The sequence below is a fragment of the Oxyura jamaicensis genome, chromosome 2 (genome assembly GCF_011077185.1).
Source record: "Oxyura jamaicensis isolate SHBP4307 breed ruddy duck chromosome 2, BPBGC_Ojam_1.0, whole genome shotgun sequence".
Taxonomy (NCBI): domain Eukaryota; kingdom Metazoa; phylum Chordata; class Aves; order Anseriformes; family Anatidae; genus Oxyura; species Oxyura jamaicensis.
This window is the reverse complement of record NC_048894.1, coordinates 122,913,747-122,931,759: the sequence shown is the minus strand read 5'-3', so window position 1 is coordinate 122,931,759 and position 18,013 is coordinate 122,913,747. Positions and strand designations below refer to the sequence as shown.

The 18,013-nt window shown below is 40.2% G+C and overlaps 1 protein-coding gene, 3 long non-coding RNA genes and 1 other non-coding gene across 5 annotated transcripts; 3 read left to right on the top strand and 2 right to left on the bottom strand.

The window, feature by feature from the left end:
• Nucleotides 1-770: 770 nt before the first annotated feature.
• Nucleotides 771-17,399, bottom strand: LOC118161972. Its single transcript, XR_004748241.1, has 3 exons — nucleotides 17,266-17,399; nucleotides 6,829-6,833; nucleotides 771-781 (listed from the first exon to the last, which is right to left on the bottom strand). It is a non-coding gene; the product is annotated as an uncharacterized LOC118161972 (long non-coding RNA).
• LOC118161970 lies at nucleotides 3,582-5,995 on the top strand. Its single transcript, XR_004748239.1, has 2 exons — nucleotides 3,582-5,091; nucleotides 5,616-5,995. It is a non-coding gene; the product is annotated as an uncharacterized LOC118161970 (long non-coding RNA).
• Nucleotides 4,844-4,922, top strand: LOC118163333. The gene has a single exon (XR_004748991.1). It is a non-coding gene; the product is annotated as a small nucleolar RNA SNORD87 (small nucleolar RNA).
• MCMDC2 (minichromosome maintenance domain containing 2) lies at nucleotides 6,479-17,269 on the bottom strand. Its single transcript, XM_035317810.1, has 15 exons — nucleotides 16,463-17,269; nucleotides 16,241-16,371; nucleotides 16,084-16,143; nucleotides 15,701-15,896; nucleotides 14,598-14,720; nucleotides 14,312-14,419; nucleotides 12,902-13,030; nucleotides 12,191-12,422; nucleotides 9,781-9,986; nucleotides 9,299-9,465; nucleotides 8,761-8,934; nucleotides 8,078-8,220; nucleotides 7,577-7,686; nucleotides 6,902-7,083; nucleotides 6,479-6,645 (listed from the first exon to the last, which is right to left on the bottom strand). Exons 1-14 carry the CDS (start codon nucleotides 16,560-16,562, stop codon nucleotides 6,917-6,919), a joined length of 2,046 nt encoding a protein of 681 aa, XP_035173701.1. The 5' UTR covers nucleotides 16,563-17,269; the 3' UTR covers nucleotides 6,479-6,645; nucleotides 6,902-6,916.
• LOC118161973 lies at nucleotides 14,936-15,323 on the top strand. The gene is made up of 2 exons (XR_004748242.1): nucleotides 14,936-15,057; nucleotides 15,155-15,323. It is a non-coding gene; the product is annotated as an uncharacterized LOC118161973 (long non-coding RNA).
• Nucleotides 17,400-18,013: the final 614 nt, after the last annotated feature.

Genomic DNA, 18,013 nt, shown 5'->3' with positions numbered 1-18,013 from the left:
ACAGACTGCACTGTAGATTAAATGTAGCTACATAAATTAAGTACTGCTTGTATCAATCCATATATTTGTGTTGCGTGTGGCTGGGTTTAAAACAATTGTCTTTTAAGTGTTACCCCAGTAATATTACTTGCGTGTTCAAGATGTCAAGATTCATTTATCTTGTCTTTTAGGGGGTTCACACATTCAAGTAAATGAGCTCTAAGAGTTGGCTTGTTCATTGCACATTTTTCACTTAAACATCTTCTATATTTAGGCAAGAAAAATTGAAATGTACCAATACTGTCTAATGTATCTGTTCTGTAAAACACTGTACTTTTCATATAGTTTGTTATTGTTAAAGTAAATATTAAATATTATTCACTGGATATTATTTATTGAGTTACAAAATCTGTATCACTTCAGTTTCTCGTTGTACAGGACCAGTAGTTTCTAATAATAACATTCTACATTTATAGCCACTTTTCTGAAGACCTCCTCATGTTCTTAAATGATACTTGACAGAAAAGGAAAACAAAATAGTGACGAGAACAACTATTTCAAAAAAATATCATTTTGTTAATTTCATTCTTGGTTGAAACTTGTGGCATCTTTCAGAGGTGCTGAGCACGTCATTGCTGTTGAGTGTTCAGAGTCACAGAAAACTGGGTCTCCTGTGTAAGAACGTGTATCAGAATTAGCAGAGCCATTAGAAGTAGCTGGATGAACCATCTAAGGTATGTGAGTGAAGCGGAGTGTGATAAAGTATGGTAAAACCTGGAGCTTTGTTCCGCAATGTGGCATTCTGAGCTTTTCACAGGAGTATTATTTTTTAAATACTAAAAATATGTTAAATATTTTAAAAATACGCATTTAAGTATATATATATTTAGCTATTTTAGGCATATATTTCTTATTTACAATTGTGATTTATTAAAATATGAGACTTGTGAGCACCGTTCAAGCACACGAACTACAGTTTAGTGAAAAAAAAAATACAAAAGGCCAGCTTAGCAGAGACAAGCGTCTACTTGTAAAGAAGAGCCTCACTTTTTAAAGAACAATAATCATAGGAGTAAAAAGTGGGTTAGCACAGCCTTTCATTGTTGGGACAACTGTTTGTATTTAGAGGTATTAATGAGGAGATATGAAGGAGTTGTAAAGGTGGCAAAAGATAAAACACTGACAACTGTGCAGTTCATTGCAGTACAAGAAGATGCAGATTACATTTTGGGCTGAGAAAATGCCAGATAGCAAGGCAGAGGCATAGGGAAGGCAGGTTTTGTATGTTACCAGGATCTAAGTGAATGGCATCAGGTCAGGGAAAAAAGGACACGTGAAGCCTCAGCCAGAAGTCAGTGTCAAGCCTCGAGCTGCTGCTGTGCTCACCTGTGCAGCAGCAGGCGGACAGTAACGTGCGTATGAATCACGCACATAGAAAAGGCGTGGGGAAAACACAGGGTGTGAGTACTGCATGCTCTTACCTAACACAATGGTGCCTCTTGAACAACACACCTGGAGGGGACAGAAAGCCAGGAGAGAAAAAAAAAAAAAAAAAAAGATTGCCCACCAGATTTTAAAGGCTGTTTTCTCTAATTTAACTGAAAGGTTCTGAGTGCTTATTCAGGAGTAAGCATGTAAAACGGGTAAGAATAAGCACATTAAAAGCATGGCAAGTAATGAATAGATGGCTTGGAGAAAACATCTCTCAGACATTTGTGAAAGTGATGGGGTTTTTACACTTGTCCGAAGACAGGTAAAAGGGACCAACAAGCACGGAAGGGGCTGTTTTGCACCCATGTGGTTCATATAAATTGTTGCCATATATGTTACAATGCAAATACTTCACCAGTCTCTTACAGAAGATTAAAGCTCTGTAGGAATATATAGAATTGCTGCTGCAGTTTTGTCCTTGAGGAGAACTTGACATATTTCAGAGTCAGGAGTGTTTTTTCTGAGGCAGGTTATTAGAGATCTTCTCAACCTGTTTGCTTCACACCTGACGTCTGAAGGGAACATTACATTTCCTAGGAACATTTTATATTCTTCTGTGCTGAAATACAGCTGTGTGGCATTTGCCACTGGCAATCCGCCTGCATTTGGGGTAAGATTCTGCCAGCCGTGCTTAGACACTGATACCAAAAGGTACAATTTTTAACAGGGTGACTTAACTTAGCAAAACCTCGGTTACTGTGCTTACGCCGTGCTTGTGCGCAGAGGAACGCCAACGCCACCCAGCCCCACAGCCGCTGCCGCAGGTGAGCGCCGGCCGCCTCACGGGGCCTGGGGCCGCCTCTCCCCGCCCGCCGCCCTTCACCGCCCCCACTGGCGCAGCACGGCACTGCGCATGCGCGGGCCCGCCAAAAGCGCCGCGGGCGGCCGCCATTTTGTGCTTTCCTCAGGCGGCGCCAAGCGGAGTGGGAGCACCGGTGGGTGCGTGTGCTGGTAGGGTAGGGTCGGTTGTGGGAAGCTGCCGTGCCGGCCGGGGCTGCCTTTAGCTAGGCGAGGGGTGCGGGGGCTCTGCGGAGCCGTGTGGTGGCGGGCGGCGAGGGTTGTGTCCCTGTCCCGGCGGCGGATCCCGGCCGTCTGTGAGCCGCGGTCGCGGGCTCGCTGCTGCCTCGGTGCAGCCCCTGGGGGGCTCCGTCTGAGGGACAGAGGCGGCTCTGGGCTTTGGGGGGCGTTGGGTCGCACCTAGTGCTTCGCGTGAGGCGTGCGGTGAGTATCGCTGAGCGATGTTTTATGAACATCGTAAGCCGTTACTTAAAAGATGCGCGAGTATCGTGCTGTTGTAGCTCTGCCTTGGGTTTGGCCACCAAAGGCAGCCGGTCTGACCCAAATGGTGTTATCCTGATTACGGAGCCGTGCCCACTGGCCCACCACGCCTTGAGGAGCGCGCACGTGGCTTGTGGGTGTAAAGTGGCCCTAATTAGTGCGCTCCGCGCCTGGCAGGCTGTGCCGGCAGCTTTGTCTTCAGCTTCATCGAGTCTTCAGAGTACTGACAAGTTAGGTATCTGAAGAGACTTCTTTTTTGCAGATAAGTCGCCTTCATTGGCAAGCCCATGTCCTAATTCTAAAGATAAATGACCCTTTTTCTCTCTGGGGAATTTGGCTGGTGTGTGGTGACCCTGACCGTGCCCTTTGTGGATTGTAGGCACGGATCCCAAATGGTCTGACAGAGCAGGGATAGTCCCAGGACTGTAGCACAAGTGCTGACCTTGGGTTCAGCGTATAGGAAAACCTATAGTGTCAGTAAGTTCCCCAGAGCAGGGCAAACGAAGTAGGGTTGAAGGCTGTCCTGCTGTACCTGATGAGGTTCTGTTCTCCCCAGTGATGGCTGCTCATTAGGAGCAGCTTAATCCTACAGTCAGTCTTTGTTCTGAAACTTTTTAGGTGAGGCGCCATCTGTTCAAGCTTAATCTCAGCCAATGCTGTCTGCTTTTCTCTCCAGGTAATGATAAAGCCAACAGTGCTTTCATTAGGTCGGCAAGTAGATTGGTATTTTTTTGACTGGCTTACTTTTCCTGGGGAAATGCTGATGCCTTCTACTAGTGGCTTAGAGTGGAGTTCTCATACATAAAACCTCTTTTGTTCATCTGTTTCTTCTCCTTGTTTTAGGCAGCAAAAGCATTTCAGAGATGAGTTGGTTTCTTGCTTTGGGAATCTTCAGTCCAGACTGTGCTGTGATAATATCATGCAAGCAGAAAGATGTCACGTGAATTCTGGAGCTACCGAAGTGAGTATTTTGTACTGCACTGAATGTTGAGGAAAGCCTCCAGAGCTATTCAAATTTAGGTCTAGATTTCTGAAGCTGTTTTATGGCTCTTAAATTTTCTTGCAGGTGGAACAAGGAGGAGTATGAGCATTTGCATGTAGGGTTAAGTCTTAAACTGTCCTAGATTGTATTCCGCAGTTAACACAGAATAATTGCTGAGTGTTTGGACTGCTGACTGGCTCTGCTGTTCTCAGCTTGCAGTATTGTCGCAGGTCTCCTAACTTTTGGTTAAAACATCACAGGGTATATGTCTCTACTAGCAAGCCGCTGTGATGGCTGCTCTATTGTGGGCCAAGGAGCCTAAGTATAAGCTTTATTTTCTTAGCCATCATGCCTGAAGTAGTGGTTGTTCTGCTAAACTTATTGCTTATATAATGACTCCATTTGTTTATTATGCAGCTGAATTTTGTCTTCATACAAACTACTCGATCTCTGGTGCATGGACCAGTAGGCCTCTGTTTCTCCTTTGAATGCTATCAGCATGAATAGCTGAGATTTTTATCCACTCTTAAATGAACTTAAAATTTTGCTTTTTGTTCTTGAACTCAAACCATGTCACAGTAGAGAATTTCCTGAGGGCTTTTATTTGAGGTTGGAATTCTAAAAGATACGGTGGTTATAAACATCTAATGCTTGCTCCTCTTAGCAAAGCAATTACAATCCCAGGACCCTGAAGGAATCAAGAGATGCTTGAGGTAGTATTGGAGAATCCAGATTTTAGCTAGAGAGAAACACAGCTTCTGCTTTGAAGAATGAACAGATGTTACCTGGAAGTGAGCAGCTAAAGTAAAGAACAGCATGCTGGATTCACCCTCCCTGCTGGCACTTAACCACAGCAGTCAGGTGGAATGCATGCCCAAGGGAGGGGCAACCTCGGTAGTGGGCTCGAATCTATTGGCAGGGATCTGCAGCTCTTGTGCCCAGAGAGCTTTTCTCTTGGTCCTGGCTCTACCAAATTCATTCTGGTGCTAAATGGTTAAAAATGTGCTTCTGCTTTGATTTCCAGAAGCATGTCTGTTGAGATGAGCTTAACAAATCCCCTCGTGCGTGATACCTGGAGAAATAGCAGCAGCCAGCACAGGCAGGAAGCTGTTTGCTGGCATAATGATGATGACTCTTTGCCGTTTACCCAACTGATTTTTTTGATGAGTAACATGTTATCTGATGTGCCAGCTCATTAGTTATTTTTTAGTATCATTTCTGATTTGACTTGCTACCTGTGTTTCTGATCTTTACTTTGTCTTTTAAAGGCATTATCAGATGACCACCTCTGGTGTCCTCAAGCTGCGTGTGTACATACAGCCAGCAGCAGACTCTGGCTCTCAGAAGTGTGGCTGTTGAAGGTGAGGTGCTTTTCAGCTGTGATGGCACAGCGCTCAGGCTCCTGGAAGCCGTACTGCGAGCTGATGAAGACGGGTACAGGGCACTGCTGCGTGGAGCTGTTCTGGCTTACATCAGCCAAAGGTGTGCCCTGTTAGCCAGGGACACTTCTGGGCTCCTGACTGCCTTAGCTGTTCCTGACTTGTGGCACTGTTACAAGCCATAAAGTTTTTGCTAGAAGCATCCGAGGGGAGAAGCTGAGCAGAGGCAAGAATAAAAAGTTGTGTTCTTTTTGAAAACTTTTCTTCTAAGGATATACATTCCTTAGTATGGCTTGTCAGAAATAATTTCTAAAAGAATTTTACTTAAGTCTTATTACAGAAGTAATTTTACTGGCATAATGATGAAATCTTAGCCGTTTACCCATCTGACTGGTTATTGATGTGTATCTTAGAATCTGAAATGCCAGTAAAAGTTAGTAATTTTGTATAAGGTTGATTAAGCTTATAGAAAAGTGACTAAATTTGAAATACTTATTCTTTTCCAGGTTGAAAACAGTCTGAAGTGTGGATTTCTAATTCACTTGGAAGTGCTTTCATGGCCCTTCTTGCTTCTCAGAAATGCTGCTTGATCTAAAGGCTGAGTAGGAGTTGAAAATGTGAAATAGTAGGTGAAAATGTGAATACCTGAATGGAGTTCAGGTGAGAGCGTGACTCTAGGAGCAGAGGTAGCCCTGCAGACACTGTTAGAACTCAGCATGGACAGTTAAGTGCGCTCAGAATGACCAAATTTGAATAAAGCAAGTGTTAAAAGATGTAGGAGAACTTGTGTTACTTTGTCTAAATGAGTGTTTACAATGTTAACAGTGGCAGCTCTTCTGCTCACCTGCAGTGCAGTGTTGTGTAAATAAAATCCTGAATTTGTGTTCGGTGGCTGTAGTTCTTTGCTAAGGCGATGTGAGCTGTAGTGGCATGATCCTGCTGGGTGACCTCCTGAGCAGAAGGAACCCAAGCCATCAGTATTTGCTCAGCTTGTCCAGATTTGAATGGAAGCCTGTACACGCTGCTGCAGTTTTTTAATGTGGGCCTCTGATTTAAAACTTGCTCAGTGTTATGCTTACTGTTACCTCTTTACAAGGACACAAAAACAAAAGTCCATAGCTGGAGGAGCATATATCTACCACACCACCTTTTACACTTTATCTTTCAATGAGATGGTTAGACTCGGAGCTCATTGAGCTGCCTACTATTCTTTTTTTGGCTTTCCTGGGGGGTTCTATTATCGTCCCCGGTCTTTATCTAAGTTCATGTTGTGTAAATACTATTTTTTTTTTCAAACTGCAGGAGCATACCAACATCCTGGTCTAATACTGTGTTGCTGTAGTGTAAAAGCAAGACATAAAACATCACGTAGCATGGTGACTTTTTTATATATTTTAAAGTTTATAGTACATGAATAATTTAAGGAAACTGTCTTACACTAAAAAAGTGTCTGTAATGTTTTAAAACTAGCCCTCACTGGGTAATGCATGTGAAAAGAAGCAACAAGGAAAAACTACACAAGTTTCACATGGTTGAAATGAAATGCCCGATTCTCTAATATTTCAATTGATAGTAGTAGTAATAAAAAACTTGTTAATTTAAGTGATACAAGTAGTGGTAGCCAGGAGCAGCCAGCTCTGCCTTTCAGCAATACTGTCAGAAAACTTGCAATTAAGTCCTGTAGGCTACGCTTCTATTCCTTAGCAAAATAGCACTCACCTATCCTGTGAAAGTCTTAAAAAGATAGCTGTGTATTTTTTCTTGCCTGCGGTCCCAGAAGGGTGAAGTAGAAGCTTTGGGCTTTACTTCACTCCTCCTTAGTGTTAACATGAATTCCTGGGCCATACGCACTGATAAACTGAAGCAGGTGATGGTGACACTTCTGTAGGTAAATATCCCTCTGTTGCAGGGAGTTCTCGTCACTGAGGTCAAATGGAAATACAGCATTTGGTTCTATGCATAATGCAGACTTACCTAAGCAAAGAAGAAATCAATACGTACACTAAAGACTTGATAAAAGTTAGGGAGGGGAAGGGGAAGCTGTGACCTAGGTTCCTTAGTGATACAATCTTGTAAGTTAGTGGCTGTGATACACTGTCATTCTTTTCTCACTGCCAAATTTGTGCTTTAACAGACATGACTGGTAAACAAAGAGAACTTATCTCTCCCCAGGGAGAGTAAACTCCATAGCTATAGTTTACTCTGGACCAATGATGCAGTTCCAGATGAGCGATGTCTCCAATGTGCTCTCATAAAGGATGGAGGCTTTGTGCTGTCCCGAGGCCTAATGGCTGCACTGAGACTTGTTGGGCAAGTCCACAAAGGCTTTTTCCTGTTCTCAGCTCTCAACAGTGGAAATTCTGGGCTTTCACTTAAGAACTATCTTTATTACTGCAATCAACTGAGAAATGTTTTTCAAACTGACAAAATACTAAAGTGATACACCCAAGACTAAAGACTCGTTTACCGTGCTTTAGGGTAAGAGATGATTCGAGCAGCAAGATGGCAATCAGTGCATCTTCCTCGAGTACTTTCTTTCTTAAACTTAGCTTGGTATGAGCCTTAGACAGTGAAATCCTAAGAGATGAATATAAGCATGTTAGAAATATTATAAAATAGTGCAGAAACAAATGCGTTACATACTGCCCCATTTCAAATGCTTCAGGGAATCACAAGTTAACACTGCAGTATCTTTGCATTTCTTCACTTGTGCAATAGAAAGCTGTGATAATTTAACTCCCATTCTTGTTTGTCTAGACAACTTTAATAACTCTTAAATCATTTTTAATGTCTATTTTTTTTCAAAATCAATACTATAAATGGTATTAATAAATGTTAAGATGCTTTACACTTAAACATTTCAAAATTTAAGTGTCTTGTCTAGATTTTTACTTAAATTTCCGAGCTGGTTAGCATAATGCCCATTTGAAACTTAGATGTTTCTTTTTCCATGAGGAGTAGGACATACAGAATTTTTAGTGCAGATGCTGATAGGTTTGATCCATGCATAGAATCTCTTCTCACTCTGCGACTCGCAAGATAGTAGCCCTGAATGAGGTTTTCTGCTTCTGAGCTCATTTCAACGTGGAGATTCTTAGCAAACAAAATAAACTAGAGAGAGTGTATGTATATTAAGTAACTGTGGAAAATAAAGAATTTACCTTTTAACATACTACTGGCACAGTAACATAGTTTAGACAGCATATTTCACCAGTAATTTTGATAAAGATGCCTGTCACCATTCAGCTGTGCATGAGGAGGGGTTTCAGATATTAATCTGATACCTGTTAATCAGACTAGAGATACAGTTTATTTGGAACGAAATATTGTATGACTCCAAACTATGTATGTGTGATTCCAAACTATTGTCAAAAGGAGGTATTAGAGATCTGATCTCATACAGGTGTTAACCTAGTATGTTTTTCAGAAACGAAGTCAAGTAATTTATTATGCTGACCCATTTAAAGAACTGAAACTAAATTTACCAATGATCCTAATTACTGCTAGGGGGAATATGGCATGGGGAAGGGGTAGGAGGTGAGCATTGACGAGTTTAAAAATAAGCAGAGTATCGGACCGAACCTTCTGGTTCCAGAAACGGTATGATATCCCCAAGTATAATGAAAGTATGAATTATTAGATACTTGTTACCTCTTCGTAATCCTGTGTTCTGAACTGCTGTGAGACTCTGTACAGGGTGGCTTCAGGATTAATGGCTCTTTTCAGAACATGATGCACAAGAGGAAAAGACAGTCGACATGAAGGGAACTCATATATCAAAAGCCCAAAAACATCTAGAAGATTAGGTGGAAGCAAGCTCAAGTCCTAAAGAGAAAGAAAATTTATTTTGGTCTGCTGACTGGAAGAAACAGCAGTTTTTTCCATCTGTAATGTCCAATATCTGTGTGTGCTGAGTGGTGTGATTTTAGCTAATGAATTGTCTGTAAAAGATGCAGTATAGTTTTGGTTTAGTAGTGTTTAGTAGTAGCTGTCAAGAGCTATTCTGAATAAAAGAAAACGCAACTACTTTTGGGAAGACTAGCTCACTTTAGAAGATACTAGATTTAAAGTTGTAGCTTTTTGAGCAATACTAATAAATTTAATTTTTGTTATTTCTCGAGTTCAAATAAGCATAAGCACAGATGACTGCCATAGTACAGTTACTGCCGTAGCAGGATGTATGTTTTACCATCTGCCCAATCAGAAAGCTGTCCTTTGGTATATGTTTCTTTGAGGAAGAATCCATGTCTATGTAAGACCAAAAATTGGTCTGAACTGAAAGAGTAACTTGTTGGTCAGCCTCTGCTCCATACTTCTTCCCAGGAATGAACAGTGTTGTTGTCCTGCTCTCTAGAACTAGGATAGGACAAAATACATGAGGTAACTAATCTAGTTTAGCTATAAACTCTAGTTTCAAACACACCAGCTGAAAACAGTCACTATTTTTATATTTCACCAATTGTCACGATTGAGTTTTGGCATTCTCACACCACCAGTTTTGAGGGTGGTGTATTTGTTGTTGCCTTGTGTTGTCCTTATTTCTTCTAGACTTCTTAAAGTAACTAATATTTTCCTTGCATTTGAGGGCCATAAACTGAGGAACAAACCTAGCCATGATTTGTCATGTTTGTTTCATTCTGTTCCCTCATTTCTTAGTAGATGTGGAATTACCGGATTGTAGAAGTTCCAGTTTATCCTTTTTATAGGAAGATAAGTCTCCTATGTAACAGATACCCCCCTTAGCGAGCAGAACGCTGCAAGCCTGAATAGTAGCACTTCCAGTTCCATGTTTATCTTTGGACACAGAAGGAAAGATGTCACTAGAGGACGGGTGTCGTATGCCACGAGGCAGAAGACATATGCTGTAATTCAAAAGCCTAGAGGATGAAATAATAGTCATAAATGGTTAAATTATGGTTCAGTTTCTAAAAACTTAGTACTGTTCTTAATACTTTGTAATAGTATTTATATATATGAAGATCTACTTTAAAAGGATAAATAAATAAAACCACTAGCAAAATGAAATGTTTAAAGTACATTTAAACACAAAGGTAGAAGTCCATGCTTTCTCTCCAACAGCTGCAAAAAGGACTCTGTTTCTTACACATTTAACATACGAGGCTTGTACTTCCTAGGAAGCCAAAGTCTTCTAATTCAACCCATAGTATTAACTCCTATTCCTGTTCTAGAGGAAAGTAGAGGATTAGCAATTCTCCTAGCCACCTGGGAAAAATGAATGGGCTGGTAACATGCAAGCTCTGCCTGCCAGGGTTGTGTCCCAAATTCTTTTAGAGAAAGGAGGGTGTAGGATTTCTTTTTTCAACCCCTGCACTATATTCCTTGGCACACAAAGTTTGCAAACTGTCTGGTTCCAAAGGCTCCTAATGATTTTAAGATGTCAAAGCATGACATCTTTTCCTGTTGATAAACGGGATAAAATTATTAATAGTAAGTAGGAGTAAATAGACTCTTATACCGATACAAATACGTAGGAAATGTCTATTTTGACATGTCTATTAATAATAGAACATGTGCACATACAAATAGTACAAATGACAAAGTACCAAGATTTACAGCGTACAGCCATTTAAATATTTAACATTTTGATTCTTAAAACCTGATTTCCTATGATTTCTCTTATGAAAGCTTACTCTTAAACCTTCTGGGGAAAAATCTTGCAGCCTGCCCCCCCCCCCCCCTTTTTTTTTAAAAAAAAATTCAAACTAATCTCTACAGTTAACTTTGAAATGGTAAATTTAAGAAAGTGTTATTTTTCCACAACAAAAAATACCAATAAATGTTGAAGAATTCTCAAGTGAAAATAAAATTCACGCCACTTTCAAAGATCTTTTCCCCAAGTAAAAATGAAGCCCTGATTTGGGTTGGGAAGAATATTAATTCTTTTGAAATACACACAAGTCTGAAGCTGAGTATGTGGAGTGGAGATGCTGTATTCAACCTGTGTCAGCGTTTCACAGCTCTGTGAAGGGGTGAACGCACAAATGTGCACACACAGAACAGCAGTTTGTTCAAGGCAACAACAGCCAGATTTATGACCAATGCGTCGTGATTTTTGATACTTTATCAGACTAGTTCTTAGGAAGAAGAGCAATAAAAATATAAGTATCTGTTGTGGTTTAATCCCAGCAAGCAGCTAAGCACCACGCAGCCATGTGCCCGCTCCCATGCCTAAGGCCCCCCATTTAGATGTTAGCCCCCCCAAACATTTAGATGGAAAGACGGACATTTAGAAAGGAAACAGGAGAGGAAGGGAAAGGAAAGGGAGAAGAAAGGGATAGGGACAGGAAGGAGAAAAGGAAAGGAGAAAGAAAAAGAAAACAACCAAGGGGGGGGGGGGGGGGGAGAGTGCTGGTAAATGCCCCTGCTCACCACCTGCTGACCTATGCCCAGTCAGATGGTGTGGGACATCCCTTTGGTCCCTGGGCCAGCTGTCCTGGCTGTGCCCCTCCCAGCCCCTGGTGCACCCCCGGCCCCCTCGCTGGCAGGGCAGCAGGAGCAGCAGAAGAGTGAGTTGGTGTAAGCACTGCCCTGCAACAGCTAAAACATCCATGTGTTATCACCACTGTTTTCATCCTAAATCCAGAACACGGCACCATATGAGTCACTGTGAAGAAAAGTAACTCGATCCCAAGCAAACCAGGACAATACCTGATTTACTCATTGCTTATTAGCAGAAAGTGCTGATAGCTGGGAAGTTGCTGATGAAAAGGCTCAAAGTGACACAAGGTTTGAAAAGTAGACACCTTTGCTTTTATCATCACCAGCTTCTGGAGCAATCTTCAGTTTTGATTTTAGAATAATGTTTAGTTTGACCTCTGCTAATCAGTGCTAGTCTTGAAAGCTTACTGAGACAATTATGAGAGTGGTAAGGTTTTTTTTTTTTTTAATTAGTGAAGTTCTGATCTAGATTTATCACTTGAAATAGAGATGTCTCATGGTTATATTTATCAAGTAATAGCCCTATATATTTTAAAATAGTCTCTTGCTTTTCATGTAAGAGCAATCTTATTATCTTTTAAAACACTTTTTAACTTACATAAGAAATCAGGAATCTCTTTACCTATCAATTACTAAGGTGTCGCTTGTCACAACCAACAGATCCAGGTAATCAGCACTTTCCTTCTCACACGTCTGCACTAGACTCAGCAATATAGCGAGTTTCAGAGTATTGTAAGTGCCTGGCGGAACAACTTGAGAAGCAAAGATATTGGCCAGTAAGGCTGTAAACCTCCAGCACGAGTTTGAAGTCAGTGAGAGCAGATACTTAAAATTTTCTCCGATAAAAGAAGGACCTAATTGAAACAAAGGAGAGATTGGCAAACACTTAATAGAGCTGTGCGGATCTAATAGAACATACAGAAGCTTACAAAGAACTAAGATGTTTATACGTTAAGCACAAATACAGAATGTAAACAGATGATAATATTTTCCTGCTATAGAGGTAGCAGACACAATCTACTAAAACCAATGGAATAAGCACGGAGTAACAAAATAAACTATCGGGTCCACTTCACGCATGACTTCCAGTAGGGGGCGCTGGAAAGGAGCAGTTGACCTGCAGTAAATAACTATGTCACTTCCCCATGCATGGAAAGAGAAGGGGGCAGAAAATATCCGCAGCTGACTGAGCACATTTAAGACTGTAAGAGGAAGGTCCCACAATGGTTTTGTAATCGGGACCTTTAGGCAACAGAGAACCGTACCAGTTCTCAAGGTTTTGTTCTAAAATGTTTTTCAACTTTTTTAGTCCATTTTTAATGGAACTTCTTACCGTTTGGTTTACAGAGCTGCACGCTACTGACTTCTATACATGCCGTAGCTTGTGGGCCATTTTGTACACAAGTTGGAATTCCTATAATCTTGTAGTGGTTTCCTATTGTCATTCTATTGGCCAGTTCATCTGGAAATGAAAAATAAAAAGCAGGGGAACCTGAAGATGTTTAGGGCATTAAAAAAAAAAAAAAAAAAAAAGAAAAAAAAAAAAAGTCAGAAAGCTTTTATTCACATTGACCAGTTTCATTTTTATCACTTAGCTGCAGAAAACAGTTGGATTCCAAGTTTACCATAATGGACTAGGAGTAAATTAAGCACACAATTCTAAGTAATTAGAGCAAAAGGTAAGGAAGGCAGCCTGGGTGAGGAAAAGTAGGTTCCTGATGAAGAAAATGGATGATTTATTTATTTCTGCATTGAAAAGAAAACAGACAGTTGTTTGCAAGCATACATTCCTACTCTCAAAGTTGTGATGATCCCATTATCAGTTACTGTCCTAGTACCTGACATAAAAACCAAAAAACCACTAAATAGATCCACAGTATACAGCTTTCAAAAAGACACAAGCATAGCTTTGAGAACCTTTGTAATTTTGTGTATTTTTTCAAAAGTCACATTTATTTTTGGAAGTGAGAGTTACGTCCAACCAAACATGAATCTGTCTGTGAGATCCCATCTAACCTCACTGATGACTGACATCAGTGGAATTTTCATGCACGTGTAGATCACAGTTTCTCACCTATAGATTGTTTTGTAACAAACAGTACGTGCATAGTTGCAGCTTTGAAGCATATCTCATGATCTTGAAGCTACTGGGAGTTTTCAAGGAATGAACTGTATGATTCTACAGACTGTGTTATCCTATCAAGTATAATAGTGGTTATTTTGCCTGATTTTGTTTAAAGAACATTAATGGAAGCGTGACAGTGGGGTGTGATATTAGTTGGATAGTCACACCAGAAATCATTTCATGTTTGCAGTGGAAGGCGGTGGTAGTAGAAGCCAAAAATCCTGACAGAATCCGGAAAACAGCTACTTTGAGGAAGGATGTTAAAAACACATGAAATTAGTGCAAAACAGCATGACCAAAGGAAGTAGAAAGGAGGAAAAAACAAGCTTCAGCTAGAACGTGATACTGCAGAGCCGGCCTGGGGATTGTAATTAAATGAAGTTATAGAAGTGAACACAACGGTTTTGCTATGTGCATTTCTTAATCATCCGTGTATGTTCTTTAGTCACCTGGCTACCCCTCTCCCTCCTACATTTATTAGAGAAAGAACCTCAGTGTGAATTATCATGATTTCCACCATTTTATCCACAGAAATGGATCTGTAAGAAACATACAAGGAATTATCACATTTCAGTTCTAAAACATTTTTGGCAAATCTCAAAATTATGATTCACTTACCTCTCAAGAAAACCGTAAAAGTCTGAATCCTAAAATGTGATTTATTGTTGGAATATCCTTTTAAAGCATTAAGAACTTTTGCATCAATCATTTCCACTATTTGTTTATCTTTCAAAATAAAGGCAAGGAAGAGGTTAGTTCTCTTTAAAACAGTACCAAGCTTTTTTCAATCTTAGATGACTAGTAGATGACTAGCTTATTTTCCCCCCTTAGCCATTTTGTTTACTTACTGTGTAACAGAAGCAGGGAAATAATAGATCTAAAAATAAAACTACATATTTCCTACCACCAAGTACTCTAAACGTCATATCTTCTTGCAGGGGTGAAGAACATAAACTGCACACAAAATCATTCCTCACTGTGGCAGATTCTGTAGCTCCAGGCAGATGCACTCTTATGTACCTAAACCCTGAAACAAACGAATTTACCGAACGTTTATAAGGAGGATATGGCTTTTGAAACTTATAAAAGTTTCACAATAAGTATAGAAGTTATTAAAATACTGAAGAGTGAAATTCCAAATTTACAAGCATCCTGTGTTTCTTCAGATATGCATGCTTTCACACGCAATGCTTCAACTAAAATGATCTCTATCATTTATTGTAGGTTGACCACGAGATGGCAGAATTTTCTATTACACTTTCCTAACTAAAATGACTTGGCCTGACTGTTCAGGCAGCAGGGATCGACTGACTGCTTCTGCATTGTGTGGAAATGACATTGGATATGTATATTCCTCACTACAAGTACGTGCCCTCATAAAGACATCATTATGATTTATTCTACAGTCTCCCAGCTTTGGGATTTAGTTTCTATTTTATAATTTTATGGTCTCTGTTACAGGAAGAAGCAAACAGCACAGCCCTAAAAGTACTTAAGACCTAATCCTGCAAAGATGTATCAGTAATATTAGATAAAGTATTTCCACAGAAATCAGTTTTCATTAGAACAAATCTGCTAGGAGGTTTTGCCAGTCACTTAAGCATGCTGTTACATGGTCTTTTTATATAAACAGAAGAATTACAGAAGAGACAGATACCAAAAAAAAAAAAAAAAAAAAAAAAGTATTCTACTGGTACAGACTTTTTTCCTTTCAGGAAATTCATTGAGTTATGCTGGAAATGTATTTTTTCTCATATGAACTATCTTCAGGATCAGAAAATGGATTATTGGCATAGCTGTACTCACAGAACATTTAATAATGCTGAGCAGCCGCTGGCAAGGTCCATTGCTGCTGTCAATTAATAAAAATCATGCTGTGCTCATTACAAAAAGTCTACATCATAAGACTGCATAGGAAAATGACTCTCATGGTGGATTTTTAATCTGATAAACTATCTAAATTATTTAAAGGCTTCTGAAATAGTATTGATTCCATTTTTTTACTACCTTCAGAGAACGGACAGGTTTCCTCAGTACAAAGAAATCTTGCTCCTTGTGTATATTTTGTTACAATTCCCATTGCAATGACTATTCCTTCAGACATGTAAAATCTATGAGACGTGTAGTTAAATGGAAATGCAGAAAGACTGTGAACGTAACTTGGTAAAGATGGCAAATGTGTTGGCTTCAGCAGTATACTGATCTAACAAGAGACAAAATTGCATTGATACTGTAATTTTAATTTCAAACTGTTTATAAGTACCATTTACTTACATGAACAAATGCAACATCATATATAAATATTAGGAAAAAAGATTTCAGTATTTTTTAATACTTCACCATACTTAAAAGATTTGACATCTAATTGGGGGAAAACAGTGCGGACTCACCTGGGCCTCTGTCTGCAGTTGTTCAATTAATGATAATGTCTTAATAGCTACAAAACATACCTGTAAATTGAAAAATACCTTCATCTTAGAAAGGAAAATCTAGTTAAAATATAAAAAGATGTATTTTTGTCAGCTCTGACCACAAATAAACACTTACTGACTGAAAAACCTCTGCAGCTTTTATGGGATTATGAAGAATGTAGTTTCCAAGAGTTGCATCCAATTCAGCAATATCAGAAGGATTTATTGAAATAACAAAACGATAAACAGCGTAACTTTGTTTTGACTCTGCAGGAGCAAAAAGAGTCTTAAAAATAACAGAGATTCATTTAACAATACTTAATCAATGCTAACAGATTATCTACTGAGTGAGCAATACCATTATATTTTTTACAATCATGCACAAATTTCTGAAGGCCACCACTTCTGTCAAGGTAAATAAGGACAATTTCCTTCATTTTCTGTATTTCTTCCTGCATCTTCCAAAAAGATCTTCGTACTCTTAATCAAAATATGAGAATAAGCAGTAAAGAAATTAGGTCAGAATTTGCCATGCTGAAATAATAATAAAGATATATGTTAACAAAGCCATACAGAATTAGATTTTTTTTTCAATGTAATTATTTAATAGTTTTAATATTACCATTAAATAGGAAGCTCTTTCCAATGGCTGAAGCGTACTACACCCCCAAAGTCAATTCTTAAAGAATGCTCTAGTATTTGTCTTCTCTTATTAATTATTTCACTGTCCAACCCGTAACCCATCAAATTAAAGGCTGCATTTAGCCCTGCCCTATGTCATTTATAGGCGTAATCATCCTAGCACAAGTAAGACTTAAATAACTGCTTTATCTGAGAAGGCTGTCTGTCATAGTTGTTCCAAGTATGAAACCAGTCAACATCTTTTCTTAAATCACACTTTCTTAGTCTGCTGTCACCTCCTGTAGCATTCATTTAAGGCACAGATCTTGCACACACTTGTGTTCATCGATGTACAGAGATCAGTTCTTATTCCGATGGAAAAAACCTTCAAGACTACAGTTTTGGTCTGGAAGGTGACCATGCTTTTCCGTGTTGTTTTCATTACTCCCATATCTGTGTTTTAGAGGAAAATCTCACCACATGAAGCACTTCACTTAGGAACTTACTGTAGAGGGAGAACTAAGGCCAAATGTGGCACACACATCTATTTTACTGCCTTACAGGTTTTCTTTTAAAAAGTGTCATCTGTCTTCTCTGTAAACAGCCAACACGAAACCATGCTTAAGTCTTCAAAAATAGATTTAACTACTTGGCACAGGGCAAAAACACAGAATTTACGGGCTGAAGAGAAAGCAAAGCTCTTTGTTTACAAACGATAACCTGTAGGAAGTCACAGAACTAGGTGTTGTAGTGCAAACAGATCAATATTTGTCAGTGAAGTAACTGGGTACCTGTGGTGCACCCTTATGGCGGTTGTGTAAAACTTCTCTGAGAAATGCACCTTGTGGGCTGGATAGATGGGTTGTAGTGGCCTGAGGTATCAATTTTTAAGCACAAATTGAAGAAGAATTTATACTAGGGATTCTTTTTCAGCTTCTTTGGGATTACTTCCACACAATTGCTGTTCCATACCTCAAAACCTCCCACGAGAAGGAATTCAAATTTAACAGAACCCCAAACCACCTCCGTTACGTTGCCCTCCCTCTCCCTCCCTGCCCCGAGACCACTGCCCACCCCCTCCCCACCACAGCTGAGGGGCTGGCGTCCGCCGGCAGGAGCGGGGCGCTGAGGGGAGCCCGGCGGCAGGAGGGGGCTGCCTGCGCCCCCCGCCCCGCCTCAGCCCGGCAGCCGTTGGCGGTGGGCGGGAAAAGAGCCCCGGCTCCCCTCGGCCGCGGGGAGGGAAACGCCGAGCCCAGAGCCCCGGCCCCAGCCGCTGCCCCCTCAGGCC

Excerpts from the sequence above, each read along its gene's own strand:
- MCMDC2 (XM_035317810.1), bottom strand. The coding sequence starts at position 16,562 with ATGCAGGAAGAAATACAGAAAATGAAGGAAATTGTCCTTATTTACCTT. Across the intron at positions 14,721-15,700 it reads AACCTGTCCGTTCTCTGAAG|GGTTTAGGTACATAAGAGTG; the intron begins GTAGTAAAAAAA and ends CGTTTGTTTCAG. Across the intron at positions 7,687-8,077 it reads GCATCTGCACTAAAAATTCT|GATTTCACTGTCTAAGGCTC; the intron begins GTATGTCCTACT and ends TTCATCTCTTAG.